Source organism: Acanthopagrus latus, chromosome 18 (genome assembly GCF_904848185.1).
Source record: "Acanthopagrus latus isolate v.2019 chromosome 18, fAcaLat1.1, whole genome shotgun sequence".
Classification (NCBI taxonomy): Eukaryota; Metazoa; Chordata; class Actinopteri; order Spariformes; family Sparidae; genus Acanthopagrus; species Acanthopagrus latus.
The window spans coordinates 31,494,964-31,507,874 of record NC_051056.1 but is presented as its reverse complement, the minus strand read 5'-3'; the positions used below and the strand labels follow the sequence as shown (position 1 = coordinate 31,507,874).

Sequence of the window (12,911 nt, the reverse complement as noted above, 5' to 3'; positions counted from 1 at the left end):
AGGTGCCGGTACTGGGGCTCAACTTGCTTGACACCTGGTTTGTAGGAGCCGCGCTGGAAGCCTCTGTGAGATTTGCAGAAGTTGCTCATTGTTTTCTTTCGTAGTTTAAGGATTTGCTCCTCTGAGGCCCACAATTTCCCATCATGTTTGCTACATGTCATTAATTTACTCAAGTTAGAATAACAAGGACTCAGCGAATGGAATGTGTATATAATTAGCCACCTAAGAGCAGCCACATAAAAAGCCATTACTGTGCAATTACGACACCATACAGCTAGGGAAATGGGATCTTGGCGTGAACTGAGATTCCAGGGCTTCTGAAAGTATACATTTCCTCCCGCTCTTCCATGTCGGGTGACACACTTGTTGGGCTGACATGCTGTCGATGATTTCCTCTAGTTTTATGTCAGGTTTAAGGTGACTCGTAAACAGCAGGGTAGTGGATCCTGAAAGGTGGATTTGGACGATACGATCCAAATGTCTTCCTGCAGGAGTGTTTTTGTGGTTCAGGGTGCCTCTTGCCATCTTTCAGGTTCACCGTCTTGTCTACCGCCCGCTGCATTTCCTAATTTATGGACCCTTCTTGGCCTGCAGGCAGATATTTGTTTGATGATAGTGCAACAGGTCTGGATGCTTCAGGTGTATAATTGCTAGTGGCTTGCTTGCTTGTGGAAATGGAGCACGGGTTTCTCAATATCGCCCGGGGCGCATAGTATACCGCTGTCTCAACACCAAGCAACAGACGGTTGCATATGGGCTTTGCACTTGTTCTGTGGGATCTTTACTCAAACCGTGACTTCATTAACACATTGTAGCATAGTTATCAGCTTGTAAATGCAATTCATATAAAATGTGCCAGGTGAAAGCAAGAAAACAAAACATTAAAAATGACAGAGCCTCAATTTCCCGGTTGGTATCTGAGTTTTTAACCCCTGAAGCACAATGTTTTTGTCGAGGAGCCCATAAAAGCAACAGCACAGATTATAATCAGCACCTGTGCGGTGACGAACTCTCACTGTCTGTCTTCTATGTTTCTTCATCTTCTCTCTCTCTCTCTCTCTCTCTCTCTCTCTCTCTCTCTCTCTCTCTCTCTCTCTCTCTGTCTCACACCTCTGGACAGGAGTCCCAGCAGAGCTCTGCTGATTTCAGGTTTTACATCGAGAACCACACAAGGAACCCGGACGACCTGAGCCGGAAGCAGGTCCGGATCTATCAGCTCTACAGCAGAACCACAGGGAAACATGTCCAGATCCTGGGCAAGAAAATCAATGCCAATGGAGATGATGGGGGCAAGTATGGTATGGGAGAACTCCTGTGCATCTCACCTGACACTGTAGCTAGTTGTTACAACAGGAAGAGAAATCACCATCTAGTTCCAGCCAGATTTGGTGCTTCTTGAGTTTTTTTCTTCATCCTTCAGCTGCTTTGGCTGTTTACTGCCTTTTGTTTGGAATTGGTTTTCTCCGGATGGTGACTTTTGGAAGCCACCAACTACTGGTTGGAGTGTCTGGAAACATTATGAAATTGCTGACCTTGCAATGGATGTTTATTGCAGCATTTGGGTATCCAGAACAAGTCTGTTTTTATCTCGATAGATTTATAGGCCAGTGGTGCAAATTTGCTGCCAGAATGCCTAATATGGACCAAAAGTGACTTGTTGTTTTGCCATTCTGCAAAATTGTCTTTACTGTTGGTTTCAGACGTTTAGGTTATGAGCTTCCTTGGTTATGTAGGATGCAATCTTGTGGCATTACTCAACTTTACTGTTGACTGGGACTGCAGCTGTCCCTATTGACAAATGCAAATTGGTGAAACTTAAAACTGTATCGTCCCTGAGCTTGAAAGGGCAAGAGGGAGTTAAAACTATAACATTTCATTTACTTCACTAAACATTAGTTTGCAATGTACTTTGTGACATTTATGTTGGACGTGGGTGACCAGGGTGACTTTGCTCAGTTTAAGAGTGTCAAACTAAATGAACATAACATTTCAGTGACAATTTTATGGCCCTGTCAACCTTAAATACATTGTCTTTGGTTTCTGTGCAGACTTGTTCGCGAATCAGAATCAAAACAAGTGTGGCGGTTGAGAAAATTGGTGGCCAGAGGAGTGCTCTTTGATGCTGTGGCACAAACGCAAGGCAGCAGGACTCGTGTTGTGCTTTCCTGCAGATATTTTGCTCATAACAGCTGACTCACGGCTTGAAAATTGCTGGTCTTGAATGCCTCTGAGTGAGTGTGTTCAGTCGCAAATGCGCCGAGGCGAAGTTTCCTCACTGCTTGTTAGAGCTTGAGTGGAAGCAGATCCAATTTTTCCCATGAGGCCTTGCCAATTCCGTTCTCCACCCCTCCTCCTTCTTCTGCCGCCTATCTCCTCCTCCTCCTCCTCCTCCTCCTCCTCCTCCCCCCCATCCAGCTGCAGTACCTGGCACCTGTGAACTCCTTTGCACTTACTTATAATGCTCAAGAAGATACTCTTCTGTGCTGTAATCCACTCTCAGCCACAGCAGCTTCACGGCGGAGGGCCACAAACCATCACAGAAGAAATATGTTGCTTAGATGTAGAGCTTTAAGACTGCTGACTCCATATCAGTGCTGCCAAAGTGCGGGTGTTACCATTCTTCTTAGGTATTAGTTTGACATATTCATTATTTTAAAGAGACTAGAACAATCCTTTTCCTGCACAATTCATTGTAAATTCATCCTGTTGTCCACTCACAGAAGATGATAGGTCACTAGAAAGGTTTTTAAACTAATAAATGCTCAAATGGACAGTTTTCAGTTTTTTTGACAGGTGACCCCATGCTGACGCTAAAGAATACTCAAAGAGGGCAAAAACATTAAGAAGTCACTGGAAGTGGGATGTTATGTTAAAATATTCATCACACATTCTGATATTCCAAAGCATGTTTCTGCAAAACCACAAATAAGTTAAAAATGTACTTTAATTATGTTGAAATATATATATATTTTTTTTTTTGGGGGGGGGGGGGGGGGGGTTCAATATTCACCTTTTGGCTTGTAACATTGCTGTCCTTGTGGTCTGGTTAGGTTTAGGCACACAAACATCTTTGTTAGAGTGAGAAAAAGACCAAACACAGCTGCAGACGGACGACTTCCTGTCAAAAATGTGAATGTTTTGTCACCATAACCACTGAAGGAGGTTCCCCTGAACAACATATCCAGTGGTGTCATGCTAACAAATGTTGAAACGCAGGCTTTAACTGTCGTCACTGGCTTGGCAGCCTTGTCGCCTGTAACTTCACCACCATCTCCTCCACCTGTATGACATGAAAGTCAGATAATAAAGATGTTATGTGAACATGATACGACATGTTTTGTTGGAAAAATGTCTTGACATTCTACAATCCTTGTCATATCAAGTTCACATTATATGTATATGAGCTGACTTGTTTGGGGGGCAGAGGGGATCCTCAGCCATGCTTGTGAGGAGAGCCATCTGCTAAGTTAGACACCACTGTTCAAGACTGTGTTTCAACATTTAATATAAAGTTAACACTTAATCTTTAGAAACATACATTGCCAACATTTATTTCTGAAAATTTGCTTTGATATCTTAAATATTTTTTTTCTGATGCTCTGCATAGAGGCTTCAAACTTGAGGTTGAATTTTGGGACTTCATGCAAAGCCAGCTGAGTGAGAGAGCTAAAGCGCTGAGTCATTGAATGACTCCTGATTTGACTTAAAGAGATAACATCTCTCATCATTCAATCCACATACAAACCAGTCTTGGACTTTTTTTTTCCTTTTCAAGGACTCCAGACTGATCAACAAGTGATATTAAAGAAAGTCAGAAATGCTGTTCTTGAGTTCACAAACATTCGACAAGACGACAAAGAGAAATCTCTGATAACAAGAGAAGGAATAGCCTCAGACTTCCTTTAGTCTCACCTTTGAGGCAGGTTTCCTCTTTCCCCACTTTCCTCCCAAGGATGGATCTAAGGGTGAGGCGGGGAGGGAGGTGGGGAGTTACTTCTGCCCTCGAGCCCATCCCATCCCCTTCGCTCATTCTTCCTCTGCTCCCTTGAGCGCTACTGAATGGCCCTGTGTGTTAAACAAATGGATCATCTTAACTTTTTGATTGAGTGAGCACAGACTAAAGGGAACTGGAAACCTAATCCTGAGGGGCACATAACCGCTCCACAAATGTTTGGCAGATCTCTTTGCTGGTTGAGGGGCGAGTGGAGACAAAGGTGACCTCGCAGGGGTTAACATTTAGATTGGGGGGAATAAAAGAGCCGCTGGGATGCATCTCGAGAGTGGATTACTGCTGTGTCAGGCTGAAGTGACGGTGGCATTGTTGTTTGGGTGCATGCCCGGTGTCGCACAAAGAAAGTTATGCACTTAATGAGCCTTTGAATGACTTGAATGATTTGCCCTGGAGACCCAAAATTGATTGGCTTTGTTCTTTGTTTTTGTCGTTAGACTAAAACATCAAAAAATTTCCACATTCACAGAAGACATCACAAATGTATTTGTCCAGTACTTAGAATTTATTTAGTTGGTGATATCCAGCTATTAAGATAAGTTATTTGGAATTATTGATGTGATTAAAGGGGTTTTGATCTCTGGTACAACAAATATTGATGTCTCTTGCTCGATTGTAGGGGTAATTAAACCTAGTCATGTCCAGGTCTGTAAATATGTGTGGAATATTTTTATAACTGACTATTAATGAATATTGAAAAAAGTGCGGGAGCCAGACATTGTTGACCATAAACAAAAAAAAACAACAAAAAAAGTAAAAAGATCATACCAGATTTGGTTAAATGTAAGTCTTAATCCATTTTGATTGATCGAGTGTAAAGACTTAAACATGCCACTAACAGACTCTGCTTTTTTTTCTTTTCCAGCTCTTCTTGTCGTCGAGACAGAAACTTTTGGGAGCCACATTCGAATAAAAGGAAAGGAGAGTGAGCATTACATTTGCATGAACGAGAAAGGCAAAATAGTTGGAAGGGTGAGTGTCTTCACAAAAAAAAAAAACTTTAGTAGAAGCTTACATTTTTCACTGACTGACCATTTTAATCAGAGCTGTAGATCCAGCCTGAATGTGACGCAGCCTCAGATCTGCTTTCTCCGGCTGGTTTTGAACAACCCAACAAAACCCCTTTGATAACTCACAGCCCTTCTTCCATTACGTAATCGTTCTACTCCTTTGACACTCGATCAGTCAATTACAGACTGCAATCACCACAATGCATTGAGAGACTAATGGTCACTTAGGAGGAATGCCATTGCAATTATATCACCTAATCACACCAGGTGGCCCATGAGCGCGGGATGACTGCACGTGACTGTGTGGATGGCCGCCTCAATATGGAAAAGAAGTTAATATCTGTACACGTACACTGTGGAGGCACACGTGTGACTGTGTTGCATTAATAAGTCATGCTGTCAGCATCGGAGGGGCTGCAGTGATTCTCACCAGTTTTCACTCTCTCATCAAAGTCATCTGTTAGAAACCTGTATTTTGAGTTGAAGTTGCTGCGGCCCCATTTGTTTAAAAAATGTACTGTGACTTCCTCCTTAAAAGCACGATAGGATTATTTAAAAAATTGGATCAGATGACATTTGAATTGATTGTTGGAGGCTTTCAGCTTGCTTGATGAAATCAAGTGCTGTAAATCACAGAAATGCCCACTTTGCTGTGTAGACATGCAGACGGTGTTGTTTTTATGGGCCAGGATTTTAAAGTATATGTCTGAGATTTTCACTACCAAATTCATCATAAAGATTCTGCAGCAGGCTGTTACTTTGGATAATCCACCTCACTGTGAAGAGTTTTCGGTGGACCTACGAAACTCTGAAATGTGTTGATAGTGAACTGCAGTCTCAATACAGAACCATACTTTTGACTCTTGTAGAACTGCATGCCATTCTCCACCATGATATATGGTCCAAAAGACCAATGTTTCATCAGTGTATTGCTCAGCATCCGATCGCTGCCACCCTTCTGTCAATATATACCACTGACTTTGAAAAAAAAGGACAGGCTTCTGGGTCAGCAAAGTAAAGCCAAGAGCCTTAAACCTGCATGATTTCTAATGGCCTGCAGGAGGCACCTGCACTGGTTTCAAAATGAAGTATGATTGTATGTAAGCTTATGAGAAAATGACCCTACTGCTCACTTGATTCATTGCCTCAATAAATAGTTCCCTGATGAATTTATGGTCTCAATCAACAGTTTTAAGTCTACTTCAATACAGCATTATGTTCAGTTTGTAAATGATGGTCCACACTCTCGTGCATGTGTCATTTCTGGCTCCAAAAAAACAAAAACGAAAAACAAACTCAAAGGTTCACAGGTTCACAAGATTAAGCTGATGGATCCAGACCTCATGTTATTTTTGTACAAAGGTTTACTTGCTTAATCTGTCAACTTTTCAACTTGTGAAAATTAGACATTTGCCTCACTACAGGGTAAGAAAGTTTGGGAATATGCTTGAATTTGAATATGGTCCTTGCAAAATCAGCATAATCATGTAAACCCAAAAATCTTTCGACATTTGAAATGAAACAGTCCTGTCATTAAGTTAGAATTGAATCTTGATCATACAAATAGCAACAACAAGGTGCATAAAAAGTGCTTGTCAGCATTTCAGACTTAGATCTGACAGCAAACTGGAAAATACAAACCCTTCTGAGCCCAAGCACACTGATGCAATGGAGGTGAACCAGAATGAAAGAGAGGTCAGGCTGTCTTGTTAAAAATTAATTAATGTCCTATTTTATTTCCTTCTTCCAGCCCGATGGAAGGAAGCAGGAGTGCGTCTTTGTCGAGGAATTCCTGGAGAACAACTACACGGCTCTCGTGTCAGCCAAGTACAAAGGATGGTACCTCGGCTTCAACAGGAAGGGTCGGCCCAAGAAAGGCTCGCGGACCACACAGAGGCAACAGGAAGTCCACTTCATGAAGCGCCAGCCGAAGGGCAGGTTGGACCCCCTGGAGGAGTTTCGTTTCACCACAGTAACTAAGCGGACACGAAGGGCTCGGCGGTTAAAACCCAAGAGGAACTGATGGGACCAATGGGACAGCACTAAATTTCCTCTGGGGGGAAAAAAAAAACAAAAAACAAACTCTATCTGAAAATCTCAAGCTTCTTGTCTTAAAAGTCACTTCTGTAAGAGAAAGACAGACAAAAAGAACAAAAAAAAGTCAAAGATGTTTTATTTTTGTATTTCAGGATGACTGAATATTTCCTAACTCTTGGATTCTTCTGGGTTGATGTCATTGTGCTAACGTGTCTGTCATGTTATTTATACTGGATAAACTAAAGGAGCTTTGAGAGAATTCCTGTCGCCGTCGTCCTCAGCTACGTCTGAACTACAAGCTAAAGGCATACTTTCTTTTTTGACAATGGTGGCTGAAGCAGGAGCTGACGCAATGTTATAAAAATCAGCCAACTAGAGATTTATTGGAATACCTGTCGGTTTTTGTTTGTGTTTCCCCTGACAACGCGGATCCCATACTTTCCACTGGAATCAGACACCATGGAGATGAAACGGAGAGAGGTGGCAGTCGCAGGTGACACTGTGCTGCTGGGATAACTGTGTAGCTTTGAGTGCAATATTTTATAGGTCTCTCTCTTTTCTCCTTCCTTTTGATTTTTTTCCATATGTCTCTCAACCTCAGCTTCACTCGCGGCTCCAGGAATGCGCTGAACCCCCTGAGTGCTGTGTGCAATTTCCTTGACATTTCCATGCAGCCTGTGATTCAGCTAAAACACAACATGCTTTGACTAGTCAGGCCGCTGCCGTGGCTTCAGTCTTGTTAAAACACACACACAATACAAATACAAATATAACAGCTGATGTGATTCATAATTCAGCAAAGTCTTTCAACTTCATCACATCTGGAGACGGATGTTAATCCCTTTCATCTCCTGTTGGACTCGCTGTGGAACAGCTCTGTCTTTCTGAAATCGATGCCTTGGTTCTTTGAGCGTGAGCTAGCTAATGTTTTGGGGTTGGCCATGAAGACTTCCTCTACCTCTTTGTTCTCTTTGTTGATCTTTCACCTAATCTAAAGATCCTTTCAGTTGACGCCAAGCTGAACCGAGCTCTTCTTTTTTCCCCTTCCCTCCAAAATCATCCTTTGACTGTGAGCTCATTTTCGCTCCTTTCACTCTCACTGGATGACAGTCTCAGAGAAAAGATGCCTGTGCCTATTCGTCAGATCAGTGATCCACAGACAGGAGCACTGTAGCTCTAACCAGCCCTGAACACTTCATAAATCCAACATTTGACGATGCTGACCAACTCCTCCACGATTCTGGGAACATTTTCAGCAGTTTGAGTCTGAATCCTGAAGGAAAAAGTCTGATTCTTTAATTCCTTCTCTCACTGATGACAAACTCTGGCCCCTCCTCACCAGTAGTATGTATTCACCTGTCTGGCTGCTGGCAGGTTTCTGTATGAGTTGCTACTAACAACATGATACATTTATGATTTTTTTTAAACAAATGTAAGCAAAAATAATTTTATGACTATTATTAAGATATTTATTGCCTCCCTTTGTAAATAAAATGTGATGAGTTTTATTTGGCCTCTGTTAATAAAATGAGGACTATATTTTAAAAACAGACTTATTTTATGTCTTTATTTCTCTGTGGAGAAGGTTAAAGCGCCTCGATGTTCCGGTTCAGACTGGAACTTTACGACGTGCACACTGAACATCAGACTGCCTAAAAGAGAAATGCTGCAGGTAGCGTTTGGTTGGACATAGAGTACATTCCCTTCTCTGCATACTGCCAAGGTATGCATTTTTATATACAAACCCAAAGTGTGAGGACTGCTTTTAAGGTCAGTGGTTTTTAAATTGAGAAAGGCCTCTTGCGACATCTCTGAAGGCTTTTTATATCACTGAGAGTTGTGCTTTTTTTAAACATTGATATCATTGCAGAATTATAAAAAGAATTTCTGGCAGAGAAAGAAAAATGTTATCTTTCTGTTTGTTCTTTTTTCAGTGTAAACAACTAGCACATGTATTAATGAAACAAGATTAAATATTGCATCATAAACCACATTACAGCTGCAGCGAGTGGCACAGAAGTCAAAACACACAGATGAGGATAAACACATTTTGTCAAGAGTGAAGAAGACGATCAAAGACGCTGTAAACATGGCTCCATCCTCCACACCAGTAAACATACAATATTTTCCATCTTTTAAAAGCGCTAAAGGAATGTGGAGTAGCATGTCTTATGATGCCGTGTGCTGGAATGATGTTTACAGTAACCGTCAGACTGAAAGATGGCGGCTTTGAGGGAGAAAAAAATACTTTTGTTTAAATTCCTAGCTATGCTATCAGCCCCCCACCCCCACCTCCACCTCCACCTCCGACTCCAACAGACCCAGAAGTCCCCGTTCCGTCATGGGATTTTGGACGTCTGGCCTGCTTTTAAAAGGTGGAAACACAGTGCTTGATGTGTGACCCAGAAATCCACCATTAACATAATGGATCAGCAGTGAGTGTAGTGCTCATCTGGGGAGGAGGGGGGCAGTGAGAGAAGAAGCTGAGGTGACTGTAGGATTTCAAGGAATGTTTTATGTCCCTACATCTTGTCATCATCCCTGTCGACTGCTTATTATCTCCACGGTGTATGAATGATGATACTACTGAGGGGACAAAAAAAAGAACAAGTAGCAACCACAGACATGAATATGCTTTAAATGTGCTTCTTGCAATCTGCTTGCAAACATAATTGCAAAGTTTTGTTCTGTGTATTTAGTGTTCTGGGAGTTAACGTCAGTCACTTACTGAATTTAATCAATGCAACTTTCAAAACCCTCCAAATTCTATTTAAGCGAGCAAGAAGCTTTTTTTCTTTTTTTTTTGTCCACATACTTCAAACTTGACCAAGCACAGCCAAACTGCATCTGGGTATATTGACATTTAAACGAGCACTGATGGTTTCCAACGCATCGGCCGATTTGCAATAAGGAGAAGGCATTTTTGCATAAGCCTCCCGCTAGGCCTTTCTCTGACTCAACCTTTGATCATTGGAGGCTAGATGGTCTTGGAACTGGACCAATAACTTCAAAATGAAACATGGAATTCCCTTCTGCAAAGCCCAGCCCCTTTTCAAAGGAGGTGGAATCTTTAAATGCAGTCCTGCTTCTTGCCAAGTAGTTTATATTCTATTATTAGACAATGTCAGCACACAGAAACTGTGCACAATGGATACAGTATGACCAGACAGCAGTGTCAATTCAGAGAAAAAAAAACAAAACAAAAAAAGTTGTGGTTCTGCATAAGTTACACAAAGTTTAGTGGAACAACCAAAAGTGGCTCTTTGGCCTCGAGATCAGCAACCACACACTTAGAAATTAGCCCTGTCAACAGAAATGTGTTCAGTTTGAGACATTAAAGATGTTTTGTCTCCTGAATACTACTGAAATCTTCCCTCAAGGTCAGTGAAAACCAGAACTACAGCTCCAAACAAAACAGATTTCCAGTTATAATATACCTTGTGCCATTAAATGTAGTTTCACGTCACGTCATTTACTGTCAAAACAGGCCTGCTCTTCTACCTCATGCTAAATGCTAAACCACAGTCGACTGGTCGCCTTTATGGCTGTGAGATCCACAGGGGAAACACTGTGATTCTCAAAGTATTTTTGAACTGACGGCTGAGTTGTGTTTTCACAGGATTACAAATGTGCTTAGTGTACATACGGTTTCTGGAAAGCCAGACCTCGCCTGTGTTCTGCTCCTGACAACATGTGGCCAGCGTGTTTTCCATGAGGGTCAGAATAAAGGTCACTTGGTATAAAGCGTCCACCTTTTCCAACTCAATCTGAAATATGGATTTTTTAATAATCAATCTGATTTTAAAACCCAAATCCAAAATGTGTCTCATCGAATTAAGGATATTTATTTACCTTCGTCTTTGAAAATTGACATGACAAGTCAGCATTTTCTCTACCAGTATTTCTTTTTCAATCTTGTATCACAGACATTGTTGGTTGGACAACTCGACTGCATAAAACATAAAACTTGAAAGGAATGTTCACACCTACTTTACACAGGACCGTCTGTATATTCACCATGAAAATGACTACAAGCCTGCAGTAACAGTGTTCCGTGGCTTCAGTTTTTATTACAATTTGGGTTAAAGTTTAAAAGACATGGATGTGTACCCGACAGGGAGCTTAACAGAAGTGCTTCACTAAGTCACATTTTGCGAAGAGTAAGATTGAATGCTTTTGAAGCTTACCTCCACACAACCAAATGAGAGAAAGTCACAAAATCTCAGCTGCTTTTATTTTCATCATTTTGATCACATTTTAAAAAACAAAAATTTACAATATCTTTTCACAAGTTCAGTTATGGACGTGCAATAGTTAATAGCTTGATCCCAATTACTTTGTGAAAAGGGTTTTCATCATGTGTTAACTGTCTCTGAAAATACCACATTTACAGTATTACTTTATACAGTATTACAGAATCATTATTATTTCTTAAATGATCATTATCAGTTTCAAAGACCCTGAAAGAAATACAAACAGAAGCATTTTTTGCTGGCTTTATTGTATTTTACGTCTTGACCGACATGACAATTGTTAGAAACTTGAAACTCAACTCTCGTGAAATTCAGCACCCAAGAAGAGCAAATGTGCACAACATGATGAGAACTGTCAATTTTCACATCAGGGTATACCTCATATTACTGCAACCGTTGTTTTGGATTTGACCACACCAAGAACGGCATCTGCACTGATGGCTTCCATTTACAAGGTAATCTGATCGACCTTTAACAATAACACATGCATGATGAGGCAAGAGCACTGTGACAAGAGTCAGAAGTAAAAGAAGTAAGCAGCAGTATTGATAGTAGCTGTACATCAGGAACAGTGAGGAGAAATGTGAAATTCTGCAAACACTGCTAATGGCACGGGATGAAAGCTCCTCAGAGCCAAGAAGTGACAACATAGTTAATTTTGGTCATGTTTTACACAAGTAAGTACGAATAGTGGCTCGTGGCTTTCATTTCAAATATCGTTCAGAACTGTTTGTTTAGAATGAATGGTGTTGGAGGAAGCCAATGTGGCTGAAGGAACAAAGACAAAACAAGCAGAAACACAGAGTCACACCACTAATGCTCCAGTGAAAGGTTTCTAATCATACTGATCACATGACACCAAAGACATGATTTTCATTCACACCTTTGAATTGTGACTTGCTGCAGTGTCACGTGTGTTGGGCTCTGGTCTGCTGCAGCAGAGTGATGCTGACAAACATCATGTCAACATGGACCACAACCTTCATCTCTCTTCCACATGTACACAAACACACACAGACACTGCAGTCAGGCCTTGTCCCAGCATCAACAGATGCCAGGTGACACAGCTCATTAACTTCTCCTTTCTCCTATTCTTTTGGCTCCTCATTGTCTTGAGATATGAGATGAGCCTTTGTTGAGAGTTTTGCCCCCTTTTCTCTCAGCCTGGCAGGGCTCATAATTAGTGCTTTGCGCTGGGCGTACTTTCTCACAGGGCTACGACATAATTAATCAGCACTTTCCCACCAATGGGCAGAAGCAGCTCGATTCTATCAAGGCCAAATTCAAGTCATGATGCTGGAGATGAGATATCAGGGAACAACAAGGATTTTGAAGAATAAATGCTTCATTTGGTAGAGGACAAATGAATGGATGCATTACATCATTGTATCCTATCAGATATCATCAAATATTATTCAAGGTACTCTAAGGTTTGTTTAATTCTATGTTGGATTTGGGGGATGGTTGTAGGTAAAACAAAGCAGTGAGTGCCAGGAAGTCTGAAAATCCCTTCAGTTCAGCAGGAAACACCTTACCTGCCACCTGAGCAGGCCTGATCTGGTAAGCTCCACATCAAACCGTGCTCGCTGACGTCAAACTGAT

The 12,911-nt window shown here is 41.4% G+C and overlaps 1 protein-coding gene across 2 annotated transcripts in view; it reads left to right on the top strand.

Annotated features, from left to right (window-relative positions):
* Positions 1-8,583, top strand: part of fgf24 (fibroblast growth factor 24) — a 30,665-nt gene extending 22,082 nt beyond the window's left edge. For both annotated transcript variants that reach the window (XM_037076069.1, XM_037076070.1), the window contains exons 4-6: positions 1,121-1,298; positions 4,875-4,981; positions 6,770-8,583. In XM_037076069.1, the coding sequence (XP_036931964.1) occupies positions 1,121-1,298; positions 4,875-4,981; positions 6,770-7,042 (558 nt within the window). In that variant the 3' untranslated portion in view covers positions 7,043-8,583. The remainder of the gene's footprint in view (positions 1-1,120; positions 1,299-4,874; positions 4,982-6,769) is intronic.
* The last annotated feature ends 4,328 nt before the right edge of the window (positions 8,584-12,911 follow it).